Below are 15,502 nucleotides of genomic sequence, written 5' to 3'. Positions count from 1 at the left end.
TATTTTATTTATTTTTTTTCCCTAAATTGTTTCAGAAATAATTTTAGGACGGCTTTTTATCTCCTTTGCAGACTTGAGCTATTGTTCCAGCTTTGTTTAACGTTATTACGGGTTTGATTCCCTTAGGAAAGAAGGAGATTATTCAGAAAACAAGCTCCTTAAGGATAACGTCCGTACAAATAATGTTCTGTGCTTGTGCTCTCAATTTTATGGTTATACTTTGTGGATACTTCTGTTTTATGCAGTTAACATGGGGCCATCTGACTTTCAGGATGGGACGTAAGCTCAGGGGGACAATTGAGCTCATAAAAGGTACTTTTAGAGAGACAGAAAGTGGTACCAGACCTAAGAAAACTGCCTCCTGCTCCTGGGTTTGTTTCTGGCAGGAATTGAGTAATGGGGCAACAGGAACTGCCCTGAAAGCTGCTGAGGAAACGTGTTACAAAACGAGACTCGCAGAGCCACTCACCCTCTTCTCTCATTTAATCCGAAGGTGCAAATTCCCTTGTTCAGCTGCATGTCTCATAATTACCCTGACTGTGCAGCTATTTCACCCGTGCTGTTGCCGAAACCCTACTGCTATATCCAGCACACAACAAAGACTTTAAATGAGGGACCCAACTTGCCCATTCTTGCAGGAGGCTAAAAACAGCTGTGGGTTACCCCACTTAGCACCACTGCTGCAGCTCAGCTTTGGGAATATCTCTCCTGCAAAGCGTTTTCAACAATTAGGACCTACATATGAGAAATAAGGAGCTGATGTGTGAAGTTAAGGGAGATGATTATGAGACGGAGTCCGTCATGAGCAGATCCTCCTCCTTGTGCCACGTTAGGGTGGGAGACCTGGTCGTGATGGGGCTGGGGCACAGGGAAAAGCAGATCCCAAAACCACAAAATGGTTGAGGGGGACCTCTGGAGGCCATCTGGTTCAACCCCCCTTGCTGGAGCAGGGACACCCAGAGCAGCTGGCACTGGGCACCAGTGGAGCAGAGCCCGGCTCTGTCCTCTCAGCATCTCCTTTCAAGTATTGATGGATATGGACCAGCCCCTCTTCTCCAACCCGATCAGGCCCGGCTCTTCCAACCTCTCCTCACAGGAGAGAGATTCTTGGTGGCCCTCCGTTGGATTCTGCACTACGTCCAGGTCTCCAGACCTAGGTGGGGTTGGGGGAGCTGGGATCATGGAAGGGTTGGGAGAGGAACAAGGGGAGCTGGTGGGACAAGAGATGGGATGGAGCCAGCTGGGGCAGGTGACAGGGTCAGGTAACTTGATGTAGCAAGGTGAGGGTTGGTCTATTCCCCCATGTGACAGGATGAGAGGCAATGGGCTAAAGTTGTGCCAGGGGAGGTTTAGGTTGGATATTAGGAAGAACTTCTTCACAGAAAGGGTTGTGAGGCATTGGGATGGGCTGCCCTGGTTGAGTCACCAACCCTGGAGGTCTTTAGAAGACGTTTAGATGTAGAGCTCAGTGATGTGGTTTAGTGGAGGACTGGTTAGGGTTAGGTCAGGGGTTGGACTGGGTGATCTTGGAGGGCTCTTCCAACCTAGAAATTCTGTGATTTTGTGATTCTGTAACAGAGGCCAAGTGACAGAGGCCAGGTGACAGTGACCAAGTGACAGTTGATAGAGGCCAAGTAACAGACACCAAGTAACAGAGGCCAAGTGACAGCTGACTGATGGCAGGTAACAAAGGCCAAGTGACAGAGGCCAGGTGACAACTGACTGAGGCCAGGTGACAGAGGCCAGGGGACTGAGGCCATGTACCAGAAGCCATGTCACACTTGACAGAGGCCAGGGGACAGTTGGCTGAGGCCAGGTGACAGTTGACTGAGACTGGGTAACAGAGGCCAAGTGACAGTTGATAGAGGCCAGGTAACAAAGGCCAAGTGACAGAGGCCAGGTGACAGTTAATAGAGGCCAAATAACAGAGGCCAAGTGACAGTTGACTGAGGCCAAGAAACAGAGGCCTGGTAACAGTTGATAGAGGCCAAGTGACAGAGGCCAGGTGACAACTGACAGAGGCCAGATGCCAGTGGCCAAGGAAGAATTGATAGAAGCCAAGTACCAGAGGCCAGGTGAGAGACGCCAGGTGGCCAAGGAACAGTTGATAGAGGCCAAGTAACAGATGCCAATTGACAGAAGCCAGGTGACAGTTGACTGAGGCTGGGTAACAGAGGCCAGGTGACACTTGACAGAGGCCAGGTGACATTTAACTGAGGCCAGGGGACAGTTGACAGAGGCCAGGGGACTGAGGCCAGGTGACAGTTAATAGAGGCCAAGTAACAGAGGCCAGGTGACAGTTGACTGAGGCTGGGTCATAGAGGCCAAGTGACAGTTGATAGAGGCCAAGTAACAGAGTCCAGGTGACAGTTACCAGGTGACAGTTAACTGAGGCCAGGGAACAGTTGCCATGTACCAGAAGCCATGTAAAACCTGACAGAGGCCACGTAACAGTTAACTGAGGCTAGGTAACAGCTGACAGAGGCCAGGGGACTGAGGCCAGGTGACAGTTGATAGAGGCCAAGTGACAGTTGACTGATGGCAGGTAACAAAGGCCAAGTGACAGAGGCCAGGGGACAGTTGCCATGTACCAGAAGCCATGTAACACCTGACAGAGGCCATGTAACAGGTAACTGAGGCCAGGGGACAGTTGACTGAGGCTGGGTAACAGAGGCCAAGTGACAGAGGCCATGTAACAGTTAACTGAGGCCAGGGGACAAGTGACAGAGGCCAAGTGACAGAGGCCAGGGGACAGTTGCCATGTACCAGAAGCCATGTAACACCTGACAGAGGCCATATAACAGTTAACTGAGCCCAGGGGCCAGCTGTCAGAGGCCGGGTGACTGAGGCCACCTATGAGGGGAACCCAAACCCCCGGGGCCTTCCTCAGGCTCCGGCGGCGCGCACCAGGCCGCGGGGCCCGGCCCCCGTTGCTAGGCAACGGCGGGCGCGCGCGCGCGCGCGGTGCGGGCCGCGTCACGTGAGCGCGCGCGCGCGGTCACGTGAGCGGGGCTAAACGGGCGGCGCGCGGCGATGACGTCAGCGGCGGCGGGGGCGAGCGGCGGGGATGGAGGAGAGCGAGAGGCTGCGCAGGGAGATCCGCAGGCTGCAGGGTGCGGGGGGGAGAGGGAGGGGAGGGAGAGGAAGGGGGGAGGAAGAGGAGGAGGAGGGAGAGGAGGAGGAGGAGGAGGGAGGGAGAAGAGGAAGGGGTGAGGAAGGAGGGGGGAGGAAGAGGAAGGAGGAAGAGGGAGGGAGAGGTGAGGAAGAGGAGGAGAAGAAGAGGGGAGGGGGGAGGAAGGGATGGGAAGGGGGTGAGGAAGAGGAGGGGAGGAAGAGGGGGAGAAGAAGAGGGGGTGATAAAGAGGAGGAGTGAGGGAGGAAGAAGAGGGGAGGGGGAGTGAGGATGAAGAGGGGAAGGGGGAGGAAGGAGAGGAGGGGGAGGGGGTGAGGAAGAGGAGGTGGGAAGGGAGGAAGAGGGGTGAGGAAGAGGAGAAGGGAGGAAGAGAGGAGGAGGGGAAGGGAAGAGGAAGAAGAAGGGGAGGGGGCTGGGGAAAAATGAGGGGGAGGAAGAAGAGGAGGGAGGGGGGTCAGGTGGAGGAGGAAGAGGAGAGGAAGAAAAGGGGGTGAGGAGGAAGAGGAAGGCTCTTGAAGAGGAAGGCTCAGTGAGGGGGGGGCTCTGTAGGGTCCCGGGGGGCTTTAGGGGAGCTCTGAGACCCTCCAGAGGGGAGGGCTCAGGCACCCAAGGGTGCTGGGGGTGGGGACAGGACAACCCCTGGCTTCCCTGGCGCGTTAATCACCCGTCTTAATTACCCCCAGCTGCTCATTAGGGCCCTGTGACTCACCTGGGAGCCTCCTGCGTGCTTCGGGGCCCAAAAAAAAAACCAAAAACGTGCCTGGACGTTAAAAAATGTTTTTTTTTTCTCCCCCCAGGTCTCATCGACAGCCACAGGAGCACCCATGGGGCCGCGCCGAGGCCGAGCTGGAGCAACCCCAGGCAGCAGCAGAACCCCCCCTATAGCAGGAGGGGGGCGTTTTCGGGACGTTACCCCCCCCGGGATTTCCAACAGGGTCGTTCCTGGAGGAAAAAATATTCCCTCGTCAACCCGCCGCCCTCCAGGGCTTTTGGGATCAAGCAGGAGAACCAGGCGGCCCCGATCCCCGCGGGGTCGCCGGAGAGACACGTGGACCTCACTAGGGACGGGAATATCGTGGTGGGGATCCAGGTGACCCAGAGGAGCGGCCTGGTTTTGGGGGCCGAAGGATTCGGGGCTGAAAGTTTTGGCCCTAAAGGTTTTGGGGCCGAAGGTTTGGAAGGTTTTGGCTCTAAAGATTTTGGGGCCGAAGGTTTCGAAGGGTTTGGGGCTGAAGGTTTGGAAGGTTTTGGCCCTAAAGGTTTTGGGGCTGAAGGTCTTGAGGGTTTTGGCCCTAAAGAAGATTTTGATGCTGAAGGTTTTGGCCCTAAAGATTTCGATGCTGAAGCTTTTGGGGCTGAAGGTCTTGAAGGTTTTGGCCCTAAAGATTTTGGTCCTAAAGAAGATTTTGATGCTGAAGCTTTTGAAGGTTTTGGCCCTAAAGATTTTGATGCTGAAGGTTTCGAAGCTTTCAGCCCTAAAGGTTTTGGTGCTGAAGCTTTCGGCCCTAAAGATTTGGACCCCGAAGCTTTTGAAGGTTTTGGCCCTGAAGGTTTTGGCCCCGAAGGTTTTGGCCCCGAAGTTTTTGGCCCCCAAACTTTTTCAGCTCCTTCCTCCGGCCTGAAAACGGAAGCGACGGCTCCGGGCGAGGATCAAAGCGGGCTCCAATCCTCCGCCCCTCCTTACCCGCCCCAAAAAGAAGGACGAAAACCTTCTCTCTCCGTCTCCTTCAGCTCCTCTCACCGCGTGGTCAGCTCGTCCTACGCGGCCCTATCGCGGCGACCCCACAGCGTGCGGCTGAGCGCCGAGGGAGCCGAAACCTCCAGGGCGCCTTGCGAGAACGCCGTCGCCCCCAAAACGCAACCGCAGCTCCCTCGGCCCCCGCCGGGCTGCCAGCAGGCTCGCCACTTGGTGTGGTGCAAGCCGGAGGTGGAAAATTCGGGACAAACGGGATTTGAGCGGGGTGGGGACGCTCGCCGGGAGCTTCTTGGGGTCGTGGGGGCGTCCTCCAGAGCCCTCGGGGTGAAAGGGAGATTTTCGGCGCTGCACAAAGCTCCTGGGGTGCAAAGGGCGGCGGCGATGATGCCACCGGCGTCCGGGAAGGGCTCCAAATTTCGGAGGAGCAACTACACCTGGGTGGCGAACCCCGGGAGGTGCTGGAGGGCGGTGAAGAGGTGGGCGAGCCCTCGGGGCCCCGAAGGAGCTCGGAAAATCGCCGGCGGGGTGAAAACGGCGCCGAAAAACGATTCGGGGAGCAAAACGAAGAAATCGCCGCCCAAAGCGGGCGTTTCTCCCAGCAAATACAAGTGGAAAGCGGCCGCCCTGCAGCCCTCTCCTTCCACCTCCAGGTCGGCGTTTCGCTGGCGGTGCGAGGAGGAGGAGGAGGAGGAGGAGAAGCCTTCGCCTTCCTCCTTCCCCCAAACCCTTTCCTTGGGTTTCGGGGGGACGAAACCCTTCGGCGACGCCGTTCCCTCCGGCTACAAAGTGAAGAGCAGGACGAAAATCATCCGGAGGAAAGGGTGAGCGGCCGGGCTGCTTGGGAAAGCCGTCCCTCCGGAGGTTTTCCTTCACGTTTTCGGGTTTTAGGTGCAGCTTTTGATGGTTTTGGGGTCAGGCATCTCCTCGGCGGCGGCTAACGGAGAGCTGGGGGCGTCCCCGCAGGTGAAATGACACCGAGGGTTGTCGGATACCGCAGGGTGCGTCCGGTTTCCCAGTTCCTGGGGCTTCATTCTTGCTTTTTAGGGTTGCAAGACCTCAAATTGTGGTGGTTTTAGCAGTCTGCATCACCCAGAATTCGGCTTTTTGACCAGAGCTGGGTTTTATCTCATCTCCCATCCCCTTTCTCCCAAGATTTTGCGCTGAGGAGGTTCCTCCCCGACCCACCAAAGTTCAGGGGGATGGGAATTGCTGATTGCTTTTCAGAACCTCGTTGCACCGGGCGAAAAAGTGCTTTATATCCCATTTTTTTTTTTAATTTATTTATGCCTGTAACACGTCGTGCAAAGCTCCAGGGAGAAAACCGGGGTGGGATCTGACCTGGAGACACCCGAAAGAAACGCGTCCCGGCCATAAATCTTGGAGAATCGCTCCTTTTAACTCCAGGTGAAGGGATTGAGGGAGTTTCTCCCCGTTTTTTACCCTCCTCTAACTGCTTTTTTTCCCCCCTGGCAGCTCCCCGGCGGATAAGAAGAGCAGCCCCACGCCTCCCGCCCCCCTGAGGAGCCCCTTCCAAGCCAAGAAGCGAAACCTGCGGGGGAAAGCGGCGCTGCCCAAACGCTGCTCGCCCAAGGGGCTGCTGCAGCTCACCAAACACAGGCTCTGCAGGCTGCCGGCCGCCAGGAGCCAGCTTTCCAGCAGGGAAGGTAGGAAAAATCATCTCCTGGCTCACCTCATGCTGCAGAAACGCTTCCCCGAGAGGCTTTGGGTCCTCCAGGAGGTGAAGTTGGTGCTCTCCGTCCCCCGAGCAGGCACCAGGAAGAGTTTGGGCTGCGGTAAAGGCAAATTTTAAGCCAGATGTCCCAAAAATCACCAGGCTCTGACACCTCCAGGAGGCAGAAATCCCATCTGCGAGGCTGATTTCTCTCTTTTCGGATGGGGAGAAGCCTGAGCACATCACAAAATATTCCCCCGACAACTCCACACCCTTCTGACGCAGCCGTGTCTCGGTGCGGCGCCTCCAGGGGTCGTTTTTATATTTAAAAGGTTTTTTTTTTTAAAGGGTTTTTATATTTAAAAGGGTTAAAATCACAATTTCTGGAGGAATAGCGAGTCCCAAACGCTTCTCAGTGGGTGGTTTGGGGCCGGGGCCCCTCTCAAAGCAGACGTCGGCTTCTCGGGGCCGCAGATCCGAGCACATAAAAAGGTTTCGGGGGGGTTTCTGCCTCTGTTCCCTGGCAGGGTGATCACAGAGAAGTCACCTCACGCCCCTGCGATCCGTTTTCCCCTAAAATATGCCTTGAAACACGTTTTGTGCTCGTTGGCATGGCCGACGAGCATCACTTGAGCACACAGAGCCGCTCAGGCTACGATGTGGCCGCGATCCGCCCCAAAATGAAGCTTTTTGACCTCATTTTTTAGGAAGAAACTTATTTTTTTTCCTGCTCTGAGCTTCACTCACCACGTTTGTGCACGTAATTAATTTATTTCTCGCTCCAGTAGCTCCGTGCTAAGGGGTGGCCGCGTTCTGGTGGATCAGGGAAACGAGGACGGGGGCTTGTGGTTCGGAAAAAGGAAGGCTTTTTTGGGGGAAAAAAAGAAGAAAAAGAGGGTTCTTGCGGTTTGCGTGGTTGAGGAGGGATGGCAAGGATGTTTTGGGGAGAATTTGGGGGCTGGTGCCTGGGGGGGAATTTGGGGGCTGCTGCCTGGAGGTGACCCGTGGGGACAATCGGGCGTCCATATAACTGCGCAGATGAGCTGATGGCCCAGCATTTGAGGAGCTGTTTGATTTTTAGGGTCGAGTTTTGCCCCGTTTAGGGTTGTCAGCAACCCCCCTGGTGTCTGGAGAGGGGCGAGGGTTGAACCTAAATCCAGTGCTGGAATTATTCGTGCAGTGCTTGGAGGCAACGCGCGCGGTCGGAGACCCACCACGGGGCTCTGTGCTCCCTCTTCCGACCCCAAAAGGTGGTGGCTCCATCTGGGATGGCGTTGTAGGGTCCCGGAGGGCTTTAATTCCTTGTGGGGTGATGGTGTGTGGGGTGAGGAACAGCTTTTGAGCCTCCCAACTGCTGGTTGTGGGGTTAATTGGGGACTCAGACCTCACAAACCCCACACCGGGGACCTCTCTACAGCCTGGTGAGAGCATTTTACGTACCAGAAAATTGAGATATTGGTGTTTAGGGGGATGTAAACTGCTCTGGTGATCCCGTGCCGGGTTAAACCTGATCTTTTCTCTGTAGCACCCTGTTTACGCCCGGGTTTATGGCGAGCAGAGTGTGCTCAGCCCTCTGTATGGCACAGGAGGTCGCGGCGCTGAAGCCGCAGCCCTGGGAAGGCTCCGAGCTCTCCTCGAAGCTTGCCTGAGACTTGGCAAAGCATTTCTCCCTTTTACCTGTCAGTAGAAGCGTTTGTCCAGCTGAAACGAAGCTGCACAGAAGTTAAAAATGTACAAAATGGAGCAAAATCAGCTGCCAAAAACCCTGCGTGTTTTGGGGGCGCGTCGAAACCCCGTCCCTCGCTGGAAGGAAATCGTCCCGCGGCGAAAAGCTTCGTGTCTTCGGTCACGTAGGCCTGGAAATGTGTAGAGAGGACAGAAATCCGGCCGTGATCCTTCGCTCAGAGCAGAGGAATATCAAGAAAGAAGCGTAGGGAAAGCAGAAATCCGGAAAACGGGGCTGGGAGTGGCTCGGGGAGAGCAGTTAGCTCGGTCCCCTGCCCCAAAGCGGGTCAAATTATCGAGCTATTCGTGAGAGATGCTGACAGAGCATGGCACAAAGCTTCATCCAGGAGAGTTTGGAGGGGTTTTGGTGACTTCTGGTACTTCCCAGCTTGGTTTTGTGCTTTTTGGGGTCTTGGTTCCTAGTGGGGAAGCCAAATCCCTGCTGTAACAGCTCTGCCGGGCTCCTCTTCCTCACAACCCGCAGCACCTGCTGAAGGTGAACCAAAATAATTCTCATTTCTTTCTTCACCATAAGCACGGAAGAGCTTCAACATTTCTTTCTTGCCTTCTGCAACGCAGAGGAACGAAACCCTCGTAGATCAACCCCGATTTGGGCTGGGACATGGACCGGTGAGTGGGGCTCAAACCTTCCCCACGGAGCTGCGGAAGAGCCCTGTTGCCTTTCTCCCCTCCAGGGAGGAGAAATAAGGTTATTTCTGCTCCTTTTTTCTCTTTGCGGGGCTGAACGTGGTCCTCTGGAGGAGCTCTTGAGTTTCTCTGGCTGGTGAATTATCTCTGGTCCTCCACGTGCTAAGTTTTGTGTATTTTTACCCAAAAATGTGAACTTCGTGGTGTTGTTGGGTGCTGGCCAGGGCCGGGGGGTTTTCGGGGCAGCATTTCATGATTTTATCCCACGATAAAACTCATGGGCAGCACCCGAGCTGCTTCGTTTGATGCCCTTTAACGAGCAATTACGTATAATGAGCGGTGAGTGTGTTCTGGCTTCACAGGGGTCCTGTAATTTGGGGATCTGTGGCACAAACTCTGTGGGACGTGCCCGGGGTGTGAGCAGAGGCGTTGCCCCTGCCTTTCCCGAGGAGTAACCCCAATTTCCAGTTCCCTTTTCGGGCCTGGGTGGATCCCAGGGCATCCCAGACGGATCTGGGCAGAGCCTTTAATATCAGAGTTCCCTTTTTTTTCCCTTCCCATTTAACTTCTTCGGTTCTTGTCGAAGCGAGCGGCGTATTTCAACCTCCTCCTGAGCGTCAGCCTTCCGAAATCCGTTCCTCTCCAGAATTGCCAGGTCAGGCTCTCTCATTTCTCCCTGGTAAGGAGCAGACAGCTCGGATCCGAAGCAGGGATCTGGCACGAGAAGGGGAAAATTGCGAGGTTGCTCCTCTCTTTACTCAGATCCTCGTTGCCCCCGTGTGGCACGGAGATAACGCAGCCAATATTTCCCTGCAAAGCGAACAGAACTCGCCGATTTCTGTTTTACTCCTCAAACATATCCAGCTCTCTGTAAATACACACTTTTTTTTTCATGACCTACCCTATTTGGAACTGATTTTGCAGCCTGAGCTTCGCGTTCCCCTGCTGGGTGAAGTTTCCACCGATTTTGGTTCCCCCAACCCCCTTTTTGGTTCCCCCAACCCCCTTTTTGGTTCCCCCAACCCCCATTTTGGTTCCCCCAACCCCCTTTTTGGTTCCCCCAACCCCCTTTTTGGTTCCCCCAACCCCCTTTTTGGTTCCCCCAACCCTCTTTTTGGTTCCCCCAACCCTCTTTTTGGCATCCAACCCCCAAAAAATTGAAGCATGCGTGGGGACAGCCCCGCTTCCTGCATCCCCGTTTCCCCACATGCTGCCCGGGCAGCCTGCAGCAGGATTTTGCTGAACGGATTTGTGTTTTTTTGGGGGGTTTTCCCCAAAAAGTAGCGGCTCGAGCTCTTCCTGAGCAGTTTTAAGGGCAAATAGTGGCTTTTAAGTGACATCTCACCCATCTAGATGTGGTGGCGGAGGGCTGTGCCTGCTGTTTGTGTACTTTGAGCCCTGTGCCAGCAGGGAAATCCCCCTTAATTTTTTACCAGCAGCCTACCCGAGAGCGATGGGGGTGGTGTAGCTGATATCTCGCAGGACGAGGCTCCTTTTCAGCTATTTTTTGGGTGAAAACTCGCAGTTTTTTTCCCTTTCCTTACCCCTGCCAAAGCCCACGCTTGCCCTCCTTGCGCCTCCCCTGCCCTGGTAGGGTTCACCGAGCTCGGATGCTCGCCGTGACACCTCTCTCGCCTCTTCTCCAGGAGAAATTAAAGCTAATTGCTTCGTTTTAACATTATTTTAGGCAGATCCGTGGCAGCTTTCGGGGTGTGAAGGGGCAGGAGAGCCGTGCCGTGCCCTTTCCCTGCGTGTCCCCAGCGGGAGCGTGCGCACGTGAGCGGAGACAGCCGCCAAAAAGCGGGGTGATTTGGGGATTTTGGGATTTTGGGGAGCCTCCTGCACCTCCTTCCCTTCGCCACAGCCCTGCAGAGGGCACTCGTGCCCCTCGCATTTTTCCCCGGCCCACCTTTTTCTGGTTATTGATGGCCTAATTTCGTCTTGATGTGAAAGAAAGCAGATATCAAGTAATTTGCAGCAATAACCTGCTAATGCCGGGCCAGTATCAAAACTCCCATGTTCATTTCAAGTGGCAGATAAAACACTAATATATAATTATCCTTGCAAATTGGATTGTTTTAAATAACCAAAAGGCTATGGCCAGGAGAAAACTATCCCATTTCCCTTGAGTTACTATTGCAGTGTAATTGCTGCGTTCAATCAATTTCCCTGGCATTAGAAATTCCATCACAATCAACATTAAGCTTTATTCATTGTGATGGCTAAGAGCCGGGCCATTTCTCCTCTTTTCCTTAACTGGCAAAATTAATCAGGGAAAAGATTTTAAACATTTACCCGTGCGAAAGAGGTCAGCTCTGCCACTATATTGCTCAGCAGATAAGGGGGCTAATAAAAAGAAAATTGAATTACTAATGATCGCCAGGCACCGAGTATATAAAACCTGGCAATCGCCCGGTTCGGGGAGGGGGGGGGGAGAGGGAAAAAAAAAAGAAAAAAAAAAAAAAAGAAAAAAAAGAAGAGGAAAAAAAAAAAAAGAATCAATTTTCTGCGGACAAGGTGCGCTCGTTTTTTATTTCGGCGCATATTATCAGCAATTTAATTTGAGAAGCGCATAAACAGGGAGGGAAACGGGGGGGAAAAATAACGAGCCCGGAGGTGTAAGAGGCTGCGGGGCTGTGTGCTGTACACAATTTATTTGGCACACCAGATAATGGCTTTAATTGAATCCAAAAGTGCAGCGTTCAGCAGCGGCGCGCGCGGGCTGCCCGCCCGGCCCGGGGGGATTGCAGAATATTGCGGAGATGCCGGGGAGAGGCTCCCCGGTGCCTTTTTTTTTTTAAATTTCCCCCCCCGGTGCCTTTTTTTTTTCTTAATTTCCCCCCAATCTGTGATGTCCCCTCGCGGGCAGGACTTCTCAGCCCTGTGCCCGGGGTTTTTGGTGTGGTCGTGGCCGGCTGGAGGCGGGGGGAGGCCGTTCCTCGTGTCCCTCGTGTCCCTTTTCTTCCCCAATTCCCTTTCTTAAATAACTTTAGCACCAGCTCAGCGTGGAAGCAGGCAGCTGGAAAACCTTGTAGGTTTTGATTTTGGGGTGAATTCACCACGCTGGGTGCAGCCAGGAGGGGAGAGGAGCCCCCGAAACACCCTCGGCCATTCATTTCTTCCCCTGGAATGAACGGGGCACGCCTCCGAGCCCGGCTTTTTAGGGTCCTGGCGAGCTGGCAGCCCTTTCTACCCCCCTGGTGGCTTTTTATTCGGTGACTTAAACTTATTTTGCTGCTGAGCCTCCAGAGTTAAACCTCACGACCTCCTCTTTCTTTTCGGGATCCAGCTGCGAGCGCATCCTTCGTGGCAGCCACCCCGTGCGCTGCCAGGGGGCTGGTTCGCACCCTTCCCCCTTCCAAAATCCTCCAAAATCTCTCTTTCCTGCTTTTCTTTGCCTTTTTTTTTTGTGCTCCAGACCGAGGTTGGAGTTAGCAGCCTCCTCCCCGTCCTCTGTTGCCACCACCAGCGCCTGCAAATGTGCCCAACGGGATCAAACCCCCCCTCATTCCATCCACCTTCCCCCAAATCCCCCAAATCCTCCCTTTTTTTCCCCGTTTTGCCACAAAACCACGAGCCGTGCGTCACGGGAGCGAGCTGCTTGGCGTTCCTCGTGCCCGGGCGAGCGCAAGGGAGTAAACGGGGGCGTAAAACGGCGAGGATCGAGGCATCTCCGGCATCCAAATGCTCAGCTGCTGTTAATTTTATTGGCGCTGGCTGCCTGCGCATCCCTTTGGCAGCCTCGAAAATCTCGGGGGCTGGAGTTTGAGGTCTCCCGTTTCTTATTCACACGAGTAAATATTTCTAACGGGGGAGGTTCCAGCTTGGGCACTGTATTTTTTTTCTTTATTTTCTGGCCGTGCCCTCGTTTTCTGGCCGTTTTCCCTTCAGGGAATTGCACCGAGCGCCGCTTCTGCCTGCGGGGTGCCGCGTGAAGCTGCTGCAACTCCTCTCTCACATCGATTAGGACGAGGTAAAAGGAGGTGATTTGCGCCCTCAAAGGAAGCCCTCATCGCACACAACACCCCAGACCCCTCAGCTTTTGCACATCTTTTATTCCCCATCACCCATCTGGCCTTCGAGCAGACCCTCCCCAATTTATCCGATCCCTCTGAGGGGTTTTGCTGCTGGACCCCGGCGGCGATAACGTCATTACCGGCCCCGCTGCCGTGCCGAGCTTGACCTTGCCCATAAATCAGCTCTCCTTTTTTGCTTTCCCTGCCTCGTCCTTGGGAGGAGAGGGGGGGAAACGTGGCTGCCCGGCCCCTTCGCAGCCCTCGGGGAAAAGTTCACATAGTTGGCTCCCCGCCGGCACCGGTTGCGTCCGTGCTCGTCAGCGGGGGTTTCGGGTTTCTGCCTTCCCTTGGCATTTCCAGGTGACTCCGTCCCCAGCCGCAGGCAGGCAGAGGAGAAGGGGATTCTGTTTTCGGAGCCCTCTTTTAAAAATATCGGGTCGCTTGGAGCGAGGGAAGTCGCTGCTGCTACCCGAGGAGGTGTCACCGCGTCGGTGCCCGTTCCCCAAAGCTCCGTGCGAGCGCTCTGGCGTCAGGATTTGGGGCCAGGCAAAGCAGGGGCTGCAATCTGGGGAGCATCCGTCTCAAAACGTGGCAGGGATGAGAGCTGAAGGTGCTTGGGGGGGCTGTCGGGCACGGGTTTGTGCCAGACCTGCGAGCGGACCCCTGCCATGAGTGAAATTTTGGGGCAGGGATGAGGGTTTGGGGAACAGCAGGCGATGATAGAAACCCAATCCACTCTTCACGTCGAGTTACATTGAATTATTTTCATTTTCCACATCCCTTCTGTCTCCTTTTTTCCTCGCAACTCAGCCTCGTGCCCGATTTGAGGCCGAAAACCCTCTCTCGTTGCCCGTGCCCCCCTCTTTTAGGGAATCTCCCGTACCCGCGTGCGGCGCCGGCTCCTGAAATCCTCTTTTCTAGCAGGTGGCTCTCGGGGGAGCCGTATATTCCTGCGCTAACAGGAAGAAATATTTGGCTTGGGGGATGTACGGCAGCCTTTCATTGCCCCTGACCCTTGATATTTGCAGGTCCGTGGGGGGCCCTTGCTGTGATTTCAGACCTTGCAGGGACGGCGCGGTGCGCGGCGACGATCGCGCCCTCCGCTTTCGTCTTTATCCAGGGGAAGGAAAAAGGAGAAGAAAAGGGAGCCAAGAGGTCTTAGCGCTGGAACTCGCCCCTATTTCTACAGCGAGGCTTGCAGTTGTCATTTGGAAACAAATTGCAAATCTACAAAGTTGTAAAAAAAAAAAAAAAAAAGGGTGATTATTTTTACGGGGAGGTTTGCAGGTAGATTTTTTTCAGCCTTGCTCCGAAGGAATGCATCTGAGACCCTATAAACCACCTCGAGGTGGTTTTAAAACGGTTTTCAACCCGTCCAGCTCGACCTGCTGCTCAGGCTCGTGCTGAATCTCAGTGCTGCTGCCTTTCACCCCCTTGATTGTCTTTCCTTGCGTGCTTAAAATGAATCCAGGACACCAGAACAGCGGGCCTTTAAGGCGCTTGATCGAAATGGGAAGGGATCCGTAACCTGAAGCTTGACAAATCTCTCCTCTTCTGCTTCCTCCCCTGGCTTTTTCCTCGCAGCTGATGTGCAGAGTGACGGGAAGCATCCCCAGCAGGGTCACCCTTGAAGTTGCAGATGCTTCCCTGGCTGCGAGCCGCTGCCCATCAGCGCATCCTGCCGGAGCTCCCCAAATCCCACCCCAGCCAACGCTCGGCTCCCTGCAAAACCTGCCTGGGTTTCTCTGTTCTGCTTTCTGCTTCCCGTTCTTCTCCAAATCCCCGTTTGCAAGTACATTTTTATTTTTATTTTTTTTTTTTATTTTGCAAACCTTTTCCAGCTGATTTTCTTTCCCCTGTAACAACGCGGGGGCTTCGCGCGGCGATTCCCCCGTTACTGCTGCTGAGCCGAGGTGGAAGCCGTGCGCTCGGGGACCCTCCTGCTCGCTCGGGCTGGGCTTTGTGCGCTCTACAAAGCACGTAGAAACGAGTAACACCCCCCCCAGATATACGGAACAGCTGCAGGAGTGGACCTGACAGCATCTCAGGAGCCCCACAAAGCCGTGCTGCCGCTGCAGTTTTCGCCGTTTCGGGTTTCTGCTTCGGGCTGAGGGATGGCGAAACGCGGCTCCTTCGGTTGTCAGCGGGAGTTTTGCTGTTGCCCACGGGAAGGTTGAGCGTGAGGAAGGTTTCATCCTCTCGCACGCCTCCGTATAATCCAGACGTGTGCAGTTTTTGCTGCTTGCTGGGGGTGGGAGCACGGGCGGTGAACTGGAGGTCCAGCTCTGCCCCCAAAACCGATCCTACACCTTGTTCACCCCCAAAAGCCTGCCCTCGGGAGCTCTCTGGTGGGGAAAAGAGTAGGAGAGCAGACGTGGAGCCTTAGTGTGGGGTGTTAAACCCTCTGTAAAACCCCTTGCTGGGGTATTTTGTGCAATTCTGTGCACGGGGAAACCTCCTGGGACAGCTCGTCCCACGGAGAGCGCCCAGGCAGTAAGCGTGGGCAAGCACGTTTGCCCTTCAGCCTCGAAAAAAACTCCCAGAAATGTGTCTTGGGAGGGTTTTGCAGTAAAACCAAGCCACTAAATGTGTGTTTGCCCCCCCAGTTTGCA

The 15,502-nt window shown here is 54.7% G+C and overlaps 1 protein-coding gene across 16 annotated transcripts in view; it reads left to right on the top strand.

Annotated features, from left to right (window-relative positions):
• The first annotated feature begins 3,037 nt into the window (after positions 1 to 3,037).
• ZC3H3 (zinc finger CCCH-type containing 3) overlaps positions 3,038 to 15,502 on the top strand; it is a 120,799-nt gene continuing 108,334 nt past the window's right edge. Inside the window, exons 1-5 of one of the 16 annotated variants that reach the window (XM_084508506.1) lie at positions 3,038 to 3,113; positions 3,931 to 4,368; positions 4,450 to 4,494; positions 4,591 to 5,650; positions 6,303 to 6,493. In XM_084508506.1, the coding sequence (XP_084364632.1) occupies positions 3,068 to 3,113; positions 3,931 to 4,368; positions 4,450 to 4,494; positions 4,591 to 5,650; positions 6,303 to 6,493 (1,780 nt within the window). In that variant the 5' untranslated portion in view covers positions 3,038 to 3,067. Of the gene's footprint in view, positions 3,114 to 3,930; positions 5,651 to 6,302; positions 6,494 to 15,502 lie in introns of all 16 variants that reach the window. The other 15 variants (XM_084508503.1, XM_084508500.1, XM_084508511.1 and 12 more) reach the window with 15 other exon arrangements.

This window comes from Aythya ferina (assembly GCF_964211825.1).
Source record: "Aythya ferina genome assembly, chromosome: 2".
Lineage (NCBI taxonomy): Eukaryota > Metazoa > Chordata > Aves > Anseriformes > Anatidae > Aythya > Aythya ferina.
Note: the sequence above shows the minus strand (reverse complement) of the source record. Positions and strands in the feature narration are given on the sequence as shown.